The sequence below is a fragment of the Polyergus mexicanus genome, unplaced genomic scaffold, assembly GCF_030449975.1.
Source record: "Polyergus mexicanus isolate NDT 795.1 unplaced genomic scaffold, iyPolMexi1.0 SCAF_24, whole genome shotgun sequence".
Classification (NCBI taxonomy): Eukaryota; Metazoa; Arthropoda; class Insecta; order Hymenoptera; family Formicidae; genus Polyergus; species Polyergus mexicanus.
The window spans coordinates 4,606,276-4,627,687 of record NW_027223344.1 but is presented as its reverse complement, the minus strand read 5'-3'; the positions used below and the strand labels follow the sequence as shown (position 1 = coordinate 4,627,687).

Genomic DNA, 21,412 nt, shown 5'->3' with positions numbered 1-21,412 from the left:
CCGCCTTGTTCTTCTTTTATGACAGATTAGCGTATTTTATCGACGAGATATGCGAATTTCTACAATGTCGATCGCCGTATATGCTTAAATAAAAAAAATTGTAGAAATTGCGTGATCGGCGAAAAGAGAAGAGGGGAAGCGAGAGAGAGAGAAAGAGAAATTCATCCCATCTATTGTATAATTACGCCTTTCGTATATGCGATTTGACTTGCCAATTTCTCAAATCCGCTTGCTCGGAACTCGACTGATGAAGCCCTATACGCGACGAAGGGGTGAGAAAGGAAAAGGGAGATGGAATGGAAAGAAAAAGTGAACCCGCATCTCGCGAGGAACTTACCTGGCTGCGGAACAATGCGCGTACACGTTCTCCCCTCCCCCCCCCCCCCATAAAACACAGCACCCGGTGCACAAGATGGCGCCACCAACGGGGCCAAAGTACCACTCGGGCGATTTCCGGTGGCTTTGTTCCGCCCACCGCTCACCGGGCAGGGAACGAGTGAAGATGAGGGAGAAAGGGAGAGATCGATGGAACTCGAGGCTGAAGGCGCGTCTTTGAGGCTTACGCGATGCGTGTGTGTGTGTGTGTGTGCAAAATATAAAAAAAATAAAAAAAAAGACATATCCCCTCTATGAAGCCAGTTAGTCGAGCAAGCGGTAATTTTTCCCGCCGCGCTTCTCACCTCCCTCATTTTCCTCTCTCCCTTTTTATTTTCGATCCCTCTTTTCGTCGTTAGAAGACATAATTTTTCCTTCCTTTTTTTTTTTTGCGATTCTTCTTCCAATTTTTTTCGGAGAAGAAACCAACAGTGTCGCGAAGCTCCTTCTTGTATATATTCTTCCATCTCATCCGCCATCTCTTTCGCCGCCTGTTTCTTCTAGTTGGCAATGGATAACGGAGACGCCATCAAAGGCGCCTTGACGAGCTAGTCGGCGAAACGAAACGAAATGAGACGAGAGCAGGCGTTTACTCCCAACGATTCTTACGAGCTTCCCCCCCATCGACCCCCCCTCTTCGCTTCTTCCGTATTTTTTCTCTTCTCTTCTCTTCTTCCTCTTCTCTCTCTTTCTCTTCTCATTTATATCTTTCGCGCTATAATCCTAAAGAAAAAAAGACTCGGCGATTTATGAAAATGGCCGTTTACATTTAAGCTTTCTCTTCACGTGTACTTTGCAAAAGTTGAACGAACCGAAATAATGAATAACATAAAAAATTTTTATTCTCCAGCTGCGGGAATACAGATTCTCTCGAAATCCATGCGTGTAAATTCAACATGAAAAGCAAGCGATATATATATATATATATATATATATATAATGTATATCGAAACTAAAGCACGTGCGCATCATACATATGGCGCGGTGTTTATTTCAGTGGGCGACGAGCGACGAGCGCAATTTGATGGCAAAACGATTTCAAAAACCCGTATCTGCTAAAATGTTCGATGCCGTTTGTCGAAACAATTCAATCTACGGCTCGATAAGCTTTTGGGAATCAGCGAAACCGAAACTCGAGTGCGGAAAAGCTCCGATTTCCAACCGGGCTCGTGAGTATTCAGCGGAGCTTTCCAATCGCGCGTTTCAATATCGATGGCTGGACGAGTCGCGGTGCAGCACGAAAAAGACAGCCAGAGAAAACGCCTCTCCTTCTATATATATAACTAGGATATCTATTCGAATCTTGTAAAAAAAGTCCCTGGTCTTCTCAAAGTTATTTTTGTTGAAGAAAATTCCAGAAGGGGGAAAATATTTCGAATATTCTTTTGGTGAATTTTTTAAAAATAAAATTTTTATTATATACGTTTTCTGTTTCTTTCACTTATACGAGGGAAAACATAGAATTTCTCAAGTTTCAAATACTAGATCTGTAAATGTGCCGAAGAAAAACTTTCATAAGATAAATATTTTTCATTTTTCATTAATAAAAGTTACAATAAAGAATATGTATGAGAGAGAGAGAGAGAGAGAATATATAAACAAAGATAGATATACATATATTTTATCCACATAATTCACTTGGCTTGCAGACTATTTGCGATATGAGAGCAATATTATTAAAAAAGGAATGTTTCGAAAAATACCCCGACCCCGGGGTGTTTACGAAATTTTTAAGGTAAAGAATATTTTGCCGTGAGCAATTCGGTTTAGCGACATGGTTTCGCGAGTATATATTTGCAGGATTTTACCTTGGCGTCGCGACGCCAAGTATTCGAGCGGTAAGCAATGTACGCTACAGAGAGGAGGAGGAGGAGGAGGAGGACCGAGAGAGCGGAGGAGAGCGAGACAAAAAAAGAGGGAGGATCGGAGAAGGAGAAACACTTGACCCTCTGCTTGGCTGGCTGCCGCACACAGCTGATCTCGATGCTGCGCCAGCAAATCCCCACACACCGTACGTTAATAAACGCATCGGAGAGTGTGTTGGTAACTTGGTCGTCCGTGCGATCTCGCCCCTTTCCACCCCTTCATTTTCTCTCTCTCTCTCTCTCTCTCTCTGCGTTATTGTTCTCCATAATATTTTACATCTCGCCAACTAATCCTCCTATGGTACATTGTTTTTGTTTTGTTTTCCGTTTCTTCGAACATTCCTACTCTCGTTCCAAATTTCGCATCGTCGCTTTATCGCTTGACACGACTCTCTTCAACTTAATTTAATTGTTTGACATATTTTTATTTTCGATCGACTCTAGAAATTTTCTAGAATCTATAAACGTGAAAAAATTAAAGTCGAAAATAGGAGGAAAATTTTCACTCGGAAGCCTTCTTGCTGTTATATAAAATAAAATTTCCTGCTTTTATTTTTGACAATATTAATTCGAGAAGGATTATCGTTGCTGAAAAATTCAATTAATGCTTTTTCTACTCTCATCTGTCACTCTTTAAATTGGAATATTTTGTTTATCGATCATAAATTATCTTGAAACTATCATACAAGATACAAAACTTTTGTCCTTCTTTTTTAATCAAAAAGTCTACTAATTCTTTTCGCAAATAAAATATCATTTTATCTATGTAATTGCCTTTATTTCCTACAATTTTCTTTCTTCTCTAATATTCTAGCAACATTTGACATAAAAAAGACGGCTGATTTATCGTTAAAGAATAAAAACGCATAAGATCTTCAAAATATGCACAATTCTCTTTTCCTTTAAATTGTTAAACTGTAGTAGAATCCCATAAGCATAAGATTAAAAGTAGAAAGAAAATTTCAACTTGGAGTATTAATATATACTTGCAATATGAAAAATAATTACCATAAATTTTACTCTGAATATATAATAATAAAATTTATTAAAAAAAGTATGTTATAAATACACATGTGAGGTAGAATCTTCACCAAGTTACTTATAAATTCCCCGATTCTTGTATTCCGCATTCGTTCTCCCATTTCGTTTCGCGCACATCATATACGTACGTATCCTGGTGTGTGTGACTCAAGTACACACGTACAGGCACGTTCGTGGGGGAGCGATTCGAAAGAAAGGGTGGCCCACGCGCGAGTAACGTGTTGACTCTCGCGATCGTGCGCCGTTCCTAATTTATTTGCTATTTTACAAGGGGAGCCGGATTTTTCATTTTCGATATCAGTCACGAGAGATCGACGATTCTTCCTGACATTAGGGATGTTTAACTTTCATCGGATATTTTTATCCGTTCCAGATTGAGTATCATAACTAGGGATGATTTTAAGCAGAAAAAAATCCATTTTTAAATCTCTTTTGCAAAATCCTAAAAATGGATAAGCGCGTTATAAACAATAGAATCCGTTGGTAAATGATTAGTTTTATCGCTTGTGGTTAAATACTGCTGAATTTTTATTTCTACCATTCTTTTATAGGATAACTTTAAAGTTTTATTTTTAGTATTCCTTTCAAATGTGAATGTGTCACAAAAAAATGATTATAAATGAACAATTTATTAGTAAGTTTGCCTTTAGAGAAGCACTATATGACAAAGTTATATTCTTTAATTGTCGAATGCTCTTAAAAAAAAAAAAAAAAAAAAAATTTCTAATTTGAATCTGAATTTTTAAATTTTTGAATCTGATTACAAAAATATATAATATTAAAAATAGAAAAGATACGAGAAAGGGAAAGAAAAAATCAATATAGCCTATAGTTTGAAAATATACTATGTATGTGGATGTACGCGTATATTGAACTATCTTATATTCGTATTAACCGATAATAAAGATTGAAAGATAATTTTAGTTCCCTCCCCAAATACACTTAAAAAAGATTAGCGGTCACCGACGATCACTAACGGCTAAGTTTCTTTTCTTCGTTACTTCATGTGTTGAAAAAAATAAATGACCGGCTATCGGGGCTTCCATTTGGGAAAGAGGTTGAAAAAGATCGAGACACAATGAACACGACTCGATTCGATGACACCGAATTTCTGGCTTGCTGGCAAACGCGAAAGAGACACAACTCGGTGGCGGCCGTGTCAGAGGCGACCAATAAATTTATCGAGCGGGTGTTGGCATGGAGACTGCCGGACAGAGCTCGGTCGGATGGTCCGGAGGGTGATGAGAGGGCTCTTGAGAATCCTCCATGAGACCATCACGGAGAAATTGGAGGCAGCCACCGGCACCCATGGCCTAGGAGAAGGAAGAGGAGGGAGGGGAGAGAAGAGACACGCTCGAAGGTAAACTGTACGTAGGTGCGCGAAAGTGTATGTATGTATGTATGTGTATTTTAGAGAGAGAGAGAGAGAGAGAGAGGGGGGGGGGAGGGGGAGGAAGCGGAAGTGAGAGGAGAAGGAAGAAGAGGTAGGATATCGATTCCTCGCGGTGATCCAATCAACGATGGCGCCTTATCTGACGCCTTTACGAACGCTTTAACTTAGCAGCTCCCATTGGCGATGATACGTACACATCTTTGAGATGTGAATAATTTTGAATCGCAGACCTGTACTACAATCGATGAATCAACGATTCTCGCGAATTGCGCGTTTAAACGGTTTTATTTGACGCGAAACGTTTTATTTAATTATACACTGAAGACTGACACACGCAATTTGAAGCTAATAAGATGACATTTGCAAATCATTTCCCAAACTTGACGCGAATTTTAGATGAAGCTATCGAAATCGAAATTTTGCTCCCATTTTTTTTTTTTTTTTTTTTTTATATTTACGATAGGTTTCGTTTATATAGAAATTGTTTTGTACTAAGTTGTTCTACTTTGTCTCTCAAACAGATAGTTAATTAATCATCCACTTGTAGAAATTTAAAAGAAGAGTTTTCGGACAAAACTATAAATAAAATTAAATAAGATTAAATAATAATTTAAAAATAGAGTGATCTCTGTGTGACCGCTTCAAATATCAAAATAGATGATAGATTGAAAACTGAGATCGAAAGTAGAAAATTTTCGATTCAGGTACGGGAAAAGAATTTCTTAAAAGAGAAATTCAAAAAAAATCGAGATGGTTAAATTAGAAAATAAAATAAAACTATAAACTAGAGAGAAATTTTTTTCTAAAAGATTTGGAATTGATTAAAAAGTATGAAAGTATTTAACCGATACATTGAAAGAATAACAAATATTTAATACTTGGAGTGTCCATTCGCAATATCGATGACATTTATTCAATATCTTAAAAAAGAGAGAGAGAGAGAGAGAGAGAGAGAGTGCGAACACTTTGTGAGATAAATCATATTTCGCATATTTCGACACATATCCTAATACAAAGTGAGTGAAATGTCAAAATTCACTTTTCGATGATCTTAACTTGAATATTTTTATAAGCAGAATGGAGGAGACGCGACGTTTTTCAATTTATGTCTCGCGCAATTGATATTTTCGTTGTTTACGAGATTGAAAAAGACAAATATCGGAAATTGTACGAATAACGGAAGAAGAGAAGAGAAGGGTGAAATATATTTTCCATAGTTAGTAGTTGCAGCGGGCTCACTTGGGCGCTCACCAGATTGAGAACCGATTGCGCCGATTACAAATCGGCATGCTGCCGATTCGTATCGGCATTTTTAATATATAATAGCGCTCGGGGGGGGGGGGGGGAAGCGATACACACCCAATACACACGCTGTTATATTCTACGGATATCAGAACTCGTCGTGTAAATTACAAAATACAACCGAGGAGATAAATGACAGTTCTTTTCTTCGGATTAAGATGCCCGTTTCTTCGTCATGTGGCTGTGCATTTAATTAATATGATATCAAGAACTATTCGTGAATTTTCTTCTTACAAGGAAACTAATTTATTTCGACGTCTTTCGCGAAGAACACGATTTTAATTTGCCGTTTCAATCATTTTTTAAAATTTGCTTTTCGTTTCTTTTCTTATTTTGATTTTTCAAAATTTGATATTAAAATTTACAGTATTTGTTTCAACAAATCCGGCTTTGTGGTCTTCGTAATTAGAAAAAATTTATTTTATACACGTGCCAAAATTCTTATTTTTTTTTCAATCGTGAAAAACAAATATCATTATTTTCGAAAAATATAAAAATTTCTGAATCTTAAATAAAGGCTATATACACATTTGTTTCGTTATATAATAATTATATACAAGAAATGCTTTTTCATCGTAATTGGCCGGTTTGATCCTATATTTGATCATTTCGAGGAGCAAATGGGAAAGGCACGAAATGAGACTCGAGTGTCGTAGCAAGGCAAGTGTCGCAAACTTTAGTCGTCGACGAAAGACAAGTCCGATAGAGGAGGGAACGAGGAAAGATACACGGCGGAACATAAACGAAATAGAAAAACAAAATGAAGGGTGTATAAAAAAAAAAGACAGGTAAGAAGGAGAGAGAGAGAGAGAGAGAGAGAGAAAGAGAAACGAAAGAATAAGAAACGTTCGTGTAGGAACGAAATACGTTGACGAAGAGGAAGAAGAAGAAGAAGAAGAGGAAGAGGAAGAGAATGGTCCTTGTGTACAGCAAGGACCCCGGGATACCGGCAAGGAGTATCCTAGAATTGTCGAGGATGCTTCACTCCCATCGCCCTCTTTTTCGTACCCCTTCCGCCATTTCATCCTCTCTTTCTCTTTCTTTTTTCCAGTTGTAAATATGCTTCGCTCCGTCTCGCTTAGTGGAGATTTATTCCTCGCAAAGGGAAACGTCGTCTCGTACAAACGCTACGCCGCGAAAAGGGGCACCGCCGAGGGGGGTTCCTTTCTCTCTCTCTCTTCTTTCTAAGGGATTTAGACGCGGCGCGTTTCTTCTCCCTTTCTCTCTCACCCTCGTTTTATACGCCGCAAGACCTTCGTACTCTCGGATTGCGAAATCAAGAGGCTCTTCGAGGAGCCTAAAGTAGTTGATCGCGTAGGTGCGCGCGCGGGGATTTTTGCCTCTTCTACACGAAACGCTCTACACGTCGAAGTAATCATCTATTTCTCTCTTTATGATGATTTTTATTAAGCGAAATAAGCGTTAATAACATTCATCGACGCCTTTTCTTCCATGTGCGCGCGCGTCATTTTTCTCTTATATTACAATGAGAAAATGTCCATACGGACTACAGAAATTTACACGCGGTGTATACATGTATATAGTACAGTCAATATAAAATTTTTAAAATAGGATTTTATCTCCTTCACTATTATCCATTTTATTAGATATCTCTTCATTTTAGTGAGAACAAAAGACTCTTTGGAAATAAATTCAGCAAATGAAATGGTAACGAAGAAGCGATCTTATTCTACTATTCTTATTTAACGCTCCGGTCCCTCTATGACTCTATGAGAACGAAGCGCGAGCCGATCTGTACCGCAGAAATGCCAAGAAGAATTCGCTTTCTCCGGAAAGATACCGCGTGTTAGGCCAATAAAACACGACGGGTACCCCATCGTACATCGTTAGCCAAGTTCTCGAAGATACGAAGAAACTGGATACTTCAGGAATGGGACGATAGGTCAACAAGTCCAGGCGACCAAAGATCACTTCGAGGCACCCGAAGGACCTGACCGAGAAGAGATCCCTAGCCATGAACGACTTGTAGAAATCCGATACGATTTGCGAGATTCCGAACGTATCTCGGATACCAAATTTCAAGTACGCATTTATACGGTATATCACACTTCCGACGACGGAGAAGACCGACAAGTCGATATATCCCGAGCCGTTTCTCCAATTTTCAACCTCAATTCTCTCGTCTTTATGGATTCTATACAAAGATTTATATAGAAATTCAGCTCTCTTACTTTATGTACCTCAAACAGACAATAAAGTTTCCCACTTGAAGGATTAAAAAAAAAAAAAAAAAGAAGAAGAAGAAGAAGAAGACAAAACTAGAGGATAAATAGATTCAGAAAAGAATAATCTAATTGTTTAAAATATATTAAAATAGATATGTTAGATTGAAAATTGAGATCAAAGTATATTAGATGAAAAATTTTAAGAATATACTTCTAAAAAAAAAAAAAAAAAAAATATATATATATATATATACGATTATGGAAAATATGTATCACTTATAATGTGAAAAATTCGACAGCTCTTAAAAGTAAAGCTAAAACAATTATTCATTAGTAAGATTAATTATTAAAAGATAAAATTATTTTACTTTTTATAGTGAGCGACATTTGATTCATCGAATATATATATATATATACACTCTTATATTGCGGGAAGTGGATTTGAAAGCTGTCGAGAGGAACGTTATTGTTCGGCCAGTCTACGTGAAAAAAATCGCTCACTGCGGCGGCGCCTACAAAAATCCGATTCGCCGGATGATCCTCACCGTTTGCTATAGGAGGGCACAATAGAAGAGATTGAGAGAGTGGTGAAAACTGAAGAGGGGGCGGGAGAAAAAGGAAACCCCGAATTCTTACTTCACGATCTTTCTCTCTCTCTCTCTCTCGTCGTTCCCTCACTTCGCGCGGAAATGAGGTGGAAAACCGCATCCTCCGGGGATCGACTCACCTTTTCTTTACTTTCCACGAGGATACTAACGTCGGATTTCGAGCACCGCACACTGCGGTTTGCCGATATTTCAAACGTGTCCGAATCACGATGCGAGTTCCTGAGGCAACCGAGCGCGACAAAGTAGCACTAAACTGCGAATAAAGAGAAAGGAAAAGAAAAGGATGCCTCCTCGTTGCCTTTATCATTGCTAAAATTCCGCAACAGTTAAGAAAAGAATAAACATAATTAAGAGAGATAGAACGTTGGTCACCATCTTAGAGACTCGTGTTAATATTCTTCTCTCAAGTCAAAATTTCGCACCTACTTTTAATCTTCATTTCTCTCGTGTTTGTAGATTCTAGACAAGTTCAATAGATTTCATTTGTATAAAAATTAAGCTTTTGCTTTGCACTTTAAACGAACAAGTTTCCATTTTTTTTTCCACAAGTTTTAGAAAGCACATTTCGACAAAATCATAGATTAGATAGAATTGGTATCAAAGTAAACTGAAGTTAAATTGAAGATTGTAATCTAAAGTAGAAGAAAAATTTCAACTCTAAGCACGAAAATGCATCCTGAAAAAATAACAGGAATTCCGAAGAATGAAGGAAGCTGTTCGCTCGGCGATTATAAATTTTTCCAAAAAGTAAAACAAAATTTAAAAAGAATTTACGACGCATAAAGTTCTATTTCTTTTTGTAGCAATGACATTTGAAGATGGAAGCATTTCCAAACGTATGTTTATGGAAAAAAAAATTTTTTTACGCAAAATAAAATTTCCTATTCCAAGGATATATAGTGTTCTCGCGTTTGATTACGTTCTATAGAGCTTTTTTTTATCGTGAAAACGAGTGCGCGTACCGAGGGGCGCGAGAGCTCGTCGACATTTTTGAATTAATCCCATTCGACTGCTCCCTTTATATACGATGGGCTCTCTCCCTCATATATCCCGTGGCGAACCGCTTCTAGCCGCTTCGTGGCTTCAAGGTTAATTGGAATAAAAGCGAAAGACGAAAGAGTACGAAGGGCCGAAGGAAAAAGCCGGGATGCTGAGAATAGGAGCGAATAGGGTCGAAAAGACGACGAGTTTTTCTTACAGCTCGCCGAACCACTTATTGCATATAGTACATAAATCTTGCGAGATTTTCCTCTCGGGATGTAGTAAAATTGCTCCAACAATCCGTCGGAAAAATTGAAAAAAATTTATCAAATTATAATTATTATTAAATTATAATATTATTATTTTTAATTTTATCTAAATCGTTGCAATATTATTCAACATGATCCGACTTTGAAGATATAAATGGAAATAATCAAATGTAAGAATAATGTATTGTATATTCGAGCAAGCGCGAGAAACAAGATCGATTACATGTTTACGTAATAATAGATTAAACGAAATTTCGTCAATTCTTAATATAGCAATGTTTGTTCAGTTTCGGAGCCTCGGGATATCACGAAGAGGATAAAGTGTGAGAGAATAAAGCAAAGGAAATTAGAGTGAGAGAGAGAGAGAGAGAGGGTGCGGAACAGGTGTAAGCTTGATCCCAAACAGGCTTGTCTCCTTTCACGATCTCTCGGAAATACGAACCATTTACCTTTATGCGGGTATTACACGAAAAGAGGGAGGTTTCATTCACGTGAACGAGACTGAACGAAACGCACCAATTTCAACCTCCCCTCCTTCTCCTTCTCTATCCTTCCATTCTGATCTTCGATCTCTTCTCGTGAGTAAACAGACCACCCCCAATTACCGAAGATATTCGCTTCTTCGAGTCAGGTCATGAGGATGTAATTCGAGATGACGCGAAATGTAAGCGAAACCGGAAGTCAACGTGACAAGGAATAACCATCCAAGCGACCGATCCGTCAGGTCGTTGACTCAAACATTTATTTTTCAGAATACAATGACACGGTCACCGATTATTAATCGGATAAAAGTTTGTCATTTGTCAACAATAGAAAATTTTACAATACGCACATACACATATAATTTTAATTCGGAAGATGTATAAAATTGCAAGTATCGATAAATTTTTAACCGTGTGTTGCATATATTTTCAGCATAATAAAAAATATATACAAAAAGTGCTTAGAAATTTAGTAAAAATTGTTATTATATTTATTTTTATATATTAAATTACTTTATATATATATAATATACTTTTACGTGTGTATGTGTGCGTGCATGTGCGTATGTACATAGGCACACATATGAAGAAGAAGAAGAAGAAGAAGAAAGAAGAAGAAGAAGAAAGAAGAAGAAGAAAGAAGAAGAAGAAGAAGAAAGAAGAAGAAGAAGAAGAAGAAGAAAGAAGAAGAAGAAGAAAGAAGAAGAAGAAGAAGAAGAAGAAAGAAGAAAAAAATTAGAAAATGTACTATTTTACAATAGATATCCTTTGTATTAGAGTGAGATTTTATGTACGATACATGCACTAACATCTCGTGATTCCATCGAAATTTCAAGTCAATCGATTGCAAGTCAAAATGCTAGTTTTATAGAATTTTACATTAAAAGTGCTTGTTTTAAATAAACGTTCAAATGTATTCCGATTCCAAAGCCTGTAGCCACAGGGAAGAAACTTAATTCTGTTCAATCACTAGAAATTGCTCTGACCCTTCACGACGCACAAATCGAAATCGCGTATACCCACGCTCTAATAGAATTTCATGCTTATCGGGAGCTGGACGTGTCAAGGGAGGGGGTGGTCTTTTCTGCCGGACTCGAAATTCGGTCAGGCGAGGAATTGATAATCAAAGCGACCCGACTTGTAAGAGGAGAATCGAAGGTGTGTGTGGGGGTGGTGGTATGGATTCCCATTAGATTCAAACATTACACCAGTAAGATCTATCGAGTGAGCCATGTTTGAACATCATGTATTACGAGCAAACGGATATTTAAAATAAAAGATACATATTTTATTAATTTTCACAAAGCAGAGAATATTAGCTAAAATTGCTTTTGATTTAATAGAGAGATCTTTCTTCTTTTGATTTAAAGCAGAGAAATAAATTGAAAGAAAAGAATGAGAAAAATAATATCCGACTTATATGTTATTAAATAAGTATATAGATATAAATAATTGCGTTCGTAATATATTTCTGAATAAATTTTGATCCAACACAAAAGTTTTCCACATATATGTTTCAGTTTAGTCCAAGTTACGATACAATATGTGTTATTCGTTTACGTATATAAAGTTACGCAGAAGCGTCCCGAAGAAAAAGAAATACGAGAATAATCAAACTGATTTTTTTTTTATATCTAAGTTCGATTTTCGGAATTTCTTCGAAATAATTTTTTTTTTTTTTTTTTTTGGTCGCCCCCTCTTTTTGAATCGAGATAATATCTTCATCCGTTTCGAGTCGCGACGAAATCACGAATGCCATTATCTATCTTCCCCTCATCGCAGCACTCGCGCTCTTAAGCAAAAAAATGTCATCTTTGACAAAGCCGAACACAAGTAGTCGTATGTATCCTTAAGTGACAGCGGTGCTTCCACGCTAATGAGGCGCGGCGTAATTAGTGAGACTGTCTACCGGATGGAGTCCTCGCGAGAAGAAGAGAGAGAAAGAGAGAGAGAGAGAGAGAGAGAGATCTCTCGACACCCTGAGTCGCTCACTCCATCCCTCGTTCTTCACGCATCCTCAAGTTATATCGCAACTTCTTCGACAGTAGATAAGAGAGTATGGGTGCGTTACCGGTTGTAAAAATTATCGTTCTTTCATAAAAAAAAAGAAAAAAATATATATATATTATTAATATCAATATTTTATATATATTATAAATCATATACAACATTTTCAAAGAAAACTTATCTTACTTCAATATTGTAATGCTCTTTAATATTGTCTCTCGCTAACACGGGACAAACTTCGTGTGAACGATTCTTTCGACCGATATGTATCTTGAATCTATTTTTTTTTTTTCTTCTCCTCCCAATTGAGGCCAATAATTCTTGCGCGGAGGAGTTGAAAAGATCGACGAAAATTAGTTTCTATTAAAGCTATTCGCACAGACAGCATCGCATCACGCAGGACAAAATAGGCTGGACCCCCCACCCCCCCTCTCTCTTTCAATGAACTCTGACGAATTCACGGAGGGTTCGCGCTTTCCGATGCGTGGTTACGGTGGGTGGGTGGGTAGGGTGAGCCCGTGAGGGCGGAAAGGCCGATTTAGAGCACAATGCGGCTCAATGCCGAGGAAATTAGCCGCGGCGCTGCCGGTGACGCCCCGTCATCCCCATACAACAGAAAGCAAGGCCTCATGCCTTATGTGTCCCCCCGCACCCGACGTCCGGCTCTCTTTCGGTATTATCGTCCATCGGCTAATTTATATCGCACCTACGATATCATTCATCGACGATCGTCGAGATACGTCTCGTTCCGGCGTGATTTAAGCCAGCTTGTTGCGACTGACCCTCCTCCAACAATGTTCATATACAAGATATCCCAATAATTTTTAATGTGAATTATAGGGGTACATTATAAATAAATAAATAAAAAAAATGCGTACTAAAAAAAATAACTTGCATAAAAATAATAGAGATGTATAGAGTAACACAGATGTATTTATAAAAAGAGATTTTTACTCTAGAGTATTTTTTATTGTGTATTAAATGTTTAAAATTATATAAAAATATTAATAAGTTAATTAATCAAAAAGTGAATATCTGAAAAAATATTTAATATATTGTATTTATCTGCCAAAATATTAATAAGGTATAAAAAACATGTTCTTTTAATAGCAGATTCTCTGCCCAATGAAATAATTGGAGACAATTTTTTTTTCTTACTGTTAGCAAAAATCATTTGCAAGTTTAAAACGATTGAAAAAGAAAAGTTTTCCGTAAATTAAATTTGGTGAAGTTTGATCAGTAAAATTACATTTTTTTGTCAAGTTTGTTAGGTAGAATTTTTTTTATTTTAATAGTAAAACAATAGTTTAAATTTGAATTTTAGTTACAAAAATATGTAATAGAAAAATATTGAAAACGTGCAAAAAATAAATCTGTAAAAATAATTTTTCCCAAAATTTCCACTAAAGAAACATTGATTTCGAAGTTGATCGAAGAATTCGCTGTTAAAAGAATACCCAATGATTTTCATCTTACATGTATGTTCAAATATATGTAAAATTGTAAAATATCTTCTAAACGATCCACTTTTCAAAGATTTTGATACTTTTGTACGCGCGCGTAAAGTAATTAGAAGAATCGATTTATGATCAATAAATTTCTAAATAATTTATAAAAATTAATACAGAAACTAATAAAATTATTAAAATCTTTAAAAGCACACATTAACATAAATCAAAAAATATATATTCAAAACTCTTAATTCTTTTATAAATTCAATTTATGCATTATACTTAGAGAAAGAAAGAGAGAGAGAGAGAAAAAAATACAAACATTGGAAATGTAAAAATAAAGATAGAAGAATGGAAAATGTTTCGCAAAAATTGTACCTATGAACTGAAGAGATTATTGTGTAAAGCGATATATATACACAATAACGAGATTGACAGATCCCGTTAATATTATTTAAATTTTATTGCTCACGAAATCATATGTATTGTATTACGTTAGCGATCCGAAATACGTCCGACGCGCTATCCTCGTAACTCTTTGAAAAACCAAGTCAATGGCGATTAAATTTCTGCCTGTCTTTGGCGTCAAGGATTATCAAATGTTCCTCTCATTGCCATCTCGAAGCGAGGGTCAAAAGAGAATCGTAGACATTGACTGCCTCTCTCTGCCAAGATCCGAGGGATAAATTCGTCATTGCACGCGTAGGTGAATGGAGCCCGTCTTTAATGGGGATCCCATGATGCGCAGGTAGATAAACGTACCATGAATAGAGGCCGCGGTTGAATAAACGGTTAAAGAAGAAACGGTAAAGAAGAGAAGGCGCGCACCTTTCATCCTCTCTCCTTTCATTTTGCGCGTCTCTCTCTCTCTCTCTTCCTTTTCTTTTAAAATTCTTCACGCGTGTATAATACTTATACGCGCGTATATCCGTTTTCTAGTAAGTTGACACTGAAAAGCATGTCACTTTGTAATTAGTTCTTGCATCCCTCAACACGCTATTAAAAACGCAACATCTAATGAAACAGCAAAAATTTTCGTTGATTATTATTCTAAAAACCTAATTATTTAATCAATCTTATTAATTAATCAATCTTAAAAATTTGCCACAAGATACTAACTAATGACAAATTCGAATTTTCATATGATCTATAACAAAGCGAAAATTTTTTCTAAGATAAAAGTGTTTTTTCAGCGGTTCTCTCAGACATTTTAAAATTATTCCTCTCTGAAAAATATACGAAATAATTTTATAACAAACTAAAATAAAAAAAAAAAATTTTTTTTGATGAAATTAGTGATAGATAAATAACATGTCGTATCACTGGGTAAAACATCAATTTGAAATAAGAAATGATTTTTATATCATATCCATATAAATGCTTTTTTGTATCAAAAATATATGCTAAAAAAAATATCATACCTTTGAATAAGAATTAAGTTATAGAAAGAGATGCAGTATAATATAATTGCTTCAATCTTCGATTATATTAGTCGGACTTTTTTTTTTAACTAGTAGATAAAATTCATCAAATTTCGCTTTATGACACAATATTTACTATAATCGTTTCTATCGCTCCCCTCGAGAATTGCCGATAGTTGCCTTCCCTCAGGCAAGCGAGACGTATATCAAAAGAGTTAAAGATAATTTCGAGAACTTTGCTGGGGGGTTCAAGATGAAACTACCATGTCACCGGCATCTTTTCACGGTAGCCCTACAGATCCGGGGACTCGTCTTATGCTCGGTTTCTACACGATTTCTACGGAGCCTCTGCTGCTGCTGCTGCTGCTGCTGCTGCTGCTACACGAGTGTTTGCAGTCCACTTGAAACCAGTCCCGGACGAACAAACGCGCGCGCGCGCGCGCGTTCGTGGAGGGAAAGAGAGAGATGGACACAGAGATGAAAGTAGACGAAGATATAACACCGAGGCCAGAAAGGTTGCTTAATTTGTCTAACGAGGGCTCCCTGCACCTGTCATCCGAACACCGAGATGGACGAATGAACAAAGTATGACCGTCTTCTTCCTCCCCCCGTCCCTCCTCATCGTTCCATCCCTTCCAACGGAGATACCGTTTACTTGTTTACTCGCTCGCCTACGTCGCCTACCTAACATCACATACCGGGTTAATAATACATGATGCAAGCGTGCTTAGATTTGCGATGCAGCTTAAGAAACCTTTGCGCAAGGGCATTTTCAAGAGAGCATAATAATTTTTTGTTTACTATATATACATATATATTCAGGAGCAAGTCCCGTCTGTCAGAAGAAAGAAATTACAAAAATAAAAGAAGCGATATAGAGATAAACAATAAATATGAATAAAGGAAACGAAATGTTATAATATTACTTATCGTAACATTAATAAGAAAAAATCACGCAGCTATACTTTATTAAGCTATACTTTTTTTCCATTTCTATCAATTAACACTATATTCCTTCTTTCTATTGTTAAAAAATTTTTTCCGTTTACCCACCAAGTCAATTGACAGCAGAGAGTAGATTAAATTTCAGATCCTTCGCTGTATGTTTTCTATTAAAAAATTTATTGTTATGAATTATGCAAAGTAAAAACTCTCCCATGTGGCTCTCGTGTATTCAATCCGTAAATGCAATGTGTTGATCTTCAAAATCCAAAAAGAATACTTGAGCTAAAAATTCGCAACTCTGTTTATTGGAAAACACATATTAAAATAAATAAATTAATATATTTCGCGCGTTAAAATATGAATTTTTCCCAGATTCTAATTGAAGTAAAAAAAAAAAAAAAGTAAAGTAATATAAATATTAACATCTTATCTGAGATTAAGATTTCAAATTAATAAATTAATTAATTGAAAATCATCAATCTTACGATTTTTAATTTTGAACTAAGAAATAAAGTCACGGGTCTTAAAATAAAATCGCATCTACGAGGACGAAAATGCGAGCTTCTTACGTTTTTCACGGAAAGGCCATTTCGTATCTGCGACACTTACTCTCTCTCGAGGGTTCGGCTTTTGTCTGTGCGTGGCATTTACTCCCCTCGGTAAATCAATCACACACATTCATCGTACCCCATATAATGTTTTGTTTTTATGCTCGCGTATAAAGACAATCGATAGATAAGTTTCGCGGCTCAACAGAATACAAGACTGAGATATAAACGCGTATAAAGGAATTATATATAATATACTGCAAATCAACGAAGAATGACGAAAAATAATCAATATAAATCTGAAATTTGAGCAAAAAATAAAATGAAAATAAAATAATAATGATTACTACGATCAATATGAGCCATATGAGTAAAATGGACCAAATACGTTTTCTCCAAATCTTCCTACTTAAACGTTTAATATCTGAGACGTTATATTTTCAAAAATCATGGTTTAGATTTGCATATTTTTTTACCATTTACCACAAAAATTTACTTATTGAATGTAAAATTTATTTATTTTTCCATGCAAGTTGGTGTAAAACAAAAAGGTTCCTTCTCGATTTTCTAGACGAATTACATGATCGTTATTTGCAGTTTAAGTAATAAATAAATTACTATGGAATAAAATATATTGATCGTTATTTCTTTTAATTATATTTTCCATCACTTGTGCGCATATTCCGAGATTAACAATAGCTACGAGCGAACGCAATCTGGGAAGGCGACAATATAGGAAAGCGGACACCGAGAACGGTGAGGAGGGAGAACGGAGAGGCGGACGGTGGATGAGGGGTAGGTAGGTAGGTAGGCACGTCTGCTAATTGGATAATTATGGAGTGCGCCGCGTTTGTTTTATAATTGGGCGCAACCCGGGGAACCGTCAGTGCGCGTCGACAACGTGCCAAACAACAAAACGGCCGGAGTCACGCTCTACGTGACGAACTACCCTCGGAGCTAATCCAGGGACCGAAGGGCCCCCCTCGACTTCGCGTCCCGCCCCCTCCTTATCCGGTGTCCCCCGCTTCTCTCATCCTCTCCGTGCCAGCTCCTGCACCATCTTTGACTAATCAGGTGTCGCGTAATAAGTTTTATATATAAGTGTTTTTTTTTTTTTAAGTGTCAGTTATTGTTATACAGTGCTTTTTGATGTTATTTTCTAATTGATGATGATAGTTGATAATATATGCTAGCTTCTTCTTCCCCTCTTATTTTATATGTTGTGGATTCTTATGTCCAAATCATCTTTTAGTTTACATAAACAGACTGAGCAATATTTTATATTGCTAAATGCATCGTATTGTTCGTTATTGATCGAAACGAGTTATTATCAATATTTTAAATGATCCTTCAAGTCTAACTAAATAAAATTCACGTATCGCGAAAAGAAGATAAGTGTTCTAATAGATAGAAAATCCGAAGGAGTCGCGTGTGCGCGCTTTAATTTCGCGACTCTTCTATAATCTCAGTATTGTTGAAGAAGGACAAGGGGCGACACAAGTAGTGGGAGAAACTGGTTCCAGTTAGAAAACGATTGACTGACTGACTGACTGATTGCAAAATGCTCTTTCGTTAGGGTCGCCACGCGTAGATCTTGTCTCTTTCTCTCTTCAACCCTCCGATTCATTCCCTTCCTACTCCCATCCGACGAGGTTCCCTCTCAGCATGTAAACACGTCCCGCATATCACCTATGCGTCTACCTACCTACGCCAAAAGTTTCGACGACCTGTCATCGATCGATACATCACCCCCCCTTTCAATCTCCGAGCCGCAAAATTGGCTAAATAAAATAGCGCAATATGTCTTCGTAATATATCTAACTGGCCGTTATATGTTTATCAGATTTATAGTCCAAAAGATTCATATTTGTTTCTATTGGACTTATATATTAGGCATTGTTACATCAGACGCATATCTGTAGACATCCCAAGTGCAATAATGACTTAGAGTAATATTTCTAAATATTAATGAAAACTAAAAATAAGATATCGATATCACATTTACACACAAACAAGAAGCCATTTATGTGGATATATTTTGTCGAGCATACCTCTCCACATTTTTTTTTTACCATTATAATTTTACATGTCTGATAGATGTATCATTGAATCTTGATAAACTTAATGTGCATGTATATAAGAATAAAATGACTTACCATGAAATTGCTGATATAAATTCACCGGTGGAGGGACATTCGCATACATCGGCGGTCTGTTATGGTTTGTATGATGTCTGCAAATGTAAATTTTGTTTGTTCGAATGCTTTATCTTATTTAACAATTACATTAATGCAATAGCCTAATAAAATATTCCTCATTGAAAAAAAATAATACTTTCCTCAAATTAATTTTTATAATAATTACAAGAATTTTTTATGTACATCATTAATATGTGAATAATAGTCCATACAAATGTATAATAAATATATATATGTGTACTTGACAATGTGTTTATATTTTGTATATAATATGTATTATTAAATATTTATATAAGATTTTGCTTTTTGCTTTTATTATTTACTTTTATTTTGCTTTTTACTTTCATATCTCGACACAAGATAATATTTAAAAGCAACTTCTTATTTAATATTTGACTTTTTTATTATTTTCACTTGTATTATAATCGAGATAACTGTATCAATTTCTATAACAATCAAATCATTTCTTTCTATATATATATATAAAGTTTGTATGTATGTAAAGTGTGTAATATTTAAAAAATGCATAGCTGACTTTACATGTACAGTTAGTATCTACAAATTTTGTAAAAAATTCTCCTTTTAAAATTAATTTCTTTATCGTGTGTTCTTTATTATTTCTTTATTTCACAAAATAATCAGTAAAAAGAAATGAAAAGTACTTGAATAAAATGAAATGTAAATGAAGTGAACACTTAATTATGTTGTGACAACATAATCACAAGTTATGACAATATAATCGACAGAAAAAAACAAAATCTTTTTTTAAGATTATAACAATAACATATTTTTTCATTACATTTTAAAACAAAACAGATAGAGATTTAATAAAATTTCTTCATTATATAATCCAAAGTATAATCAAAGAGAATTTATAAGTATACAAATTTTTAAAAAATTTGAGGTTTATCTACCGTACTATACGAGGATTTACTATATTTATATGCCATATAAATGCTTAGTTGCGGTAACAATGATACTTACTCGAGCATTCTGTGTCCAGCCTGCCCTAACGAAGCGGATTGCGTAGATCGAGTAAAACCGATTTGTGGCTTCCACTGATTCCCATTATTGCGATTCATAGCCTCAAAATCTTGCGGTTTCAAGACGCGCAGTGGTTCTTTAGCTCCATCTAGTTTTCGAGCGAAGAAAATGTGACTGCTACTGTATACGGGATCCTTGAATTTGATACTATATCGAGAGATATATAATTAGATCTTCAGTAATATCAAAAAATTATAATTATTATATTAAATAATTGTAATTAGTTTTCGGATATACAGCAGGATCTAGATAACTTTTGCAACATAGCGCTGAAGAAGCGAAAACTTTTGAAATAAAAAAAGTTATCTTCACTACAGCGCGAAATTACAATTGCATTAAGGCAGTTGCACACACCACACTGTCAAGTATGTCTCGAATATACGAGATTAATTGTGGTTGCGCGTCACCTGATAATATATGGAGGTAACGCGACATTAGCGTTAATGAAGATGATACGTCGTGACGAGGAGTAACTTATCCATGTCCTACTGTATTTGTATCATCGTATCGTGTATATAAATGTGTATACGAACCAGTACACTTTATTATTTCTGACTGGCAGACCTCTCACAGGTGAAGGTAACGTGCCTCCGTCACTCACGCAATCTTCCGATAAGAGTACAGTGCCTCGCATACCGTCTATACTTATATCAATTTCCTTATCAAATTCTATATGATTCGTATATAAACCTTTTATAAAATTATAATTATTGTTTCCTATACCAATATACAGTCTGTCATTACCGCGAAGGTTTCTTTTTTCTAAAAATAAAAATGTAATATTAATATTAGAAACTTGAATCTTGGACATTAAGAGACAAAGTTATATTAAAATGTGTACTCTTAAACACATATATAAAATGTACTTTTACATATAATGTATTTCTTAGAGAGAATAAAGTAACATTTTTTTTAACAATCACTAAGTTTTGGAGATAATTATATGAAAGGATTAAACGATTTAGATATGTATGTTATGAGATATGCCAGTTTAAAAAATATATCACTCACTTTCTGCTTCTGTCAAACTGTCATAGTATGGCACCAAAGCTTTGAATAATCTTTTTTCATCAACAAACGGAAGCAGAGCTACGCCTTGCCATGCAAATTTCTTTCCATTTAAGTCGATTTTGAAATCTTCTGGATAAAAGTCAATAATTTCAGATTTCTGTAAATATATAATACATGATAAACAAATAAATAAATATATATATAAAAGAAGAAACTCTATGAAGTCATAAAGATGACATGTTTTATATATACCAAATTCTACAAAAAATTCATATATCTGAACAA

General features: G+C 35.5%; 1 protein-coding gene across 1 annotated transcript in view; it reads right to left on the bottom strand.

The window, feature by feature from the left end:
- The window catches only part of Rat1 (5'-3' exoribonuclease 2 Rat1), a 33,307-nt gene that overhangs the window by 6,563 nt on the left and 5,332 nt on the right, over window positions 1–21,412 (bottom strand). Inside the window, exons 12-15 of the mRNA XM_070313418.1 lie at window positions 21,128–21,284; window positions 20,650–20,878; window positions 20,057–20,263; window positions 19,031–19,107 (exon numbers count right to left, since the gene is read on the bottom strand). Coding sequence (XP_070169519.1) covers window positions 19,031–19,107; window positions 20,057–20,263; window positions 20,650–20,878; window positions 21,128–21,284 — 670 coding nt within the window. The remainder of the gene's footprint in view (window positions 1–19,030; window positions 19,108–20,056; window positions 20,264–20,649; window positions 20,879–21,127; window positions 21,285–21,412) is intronic.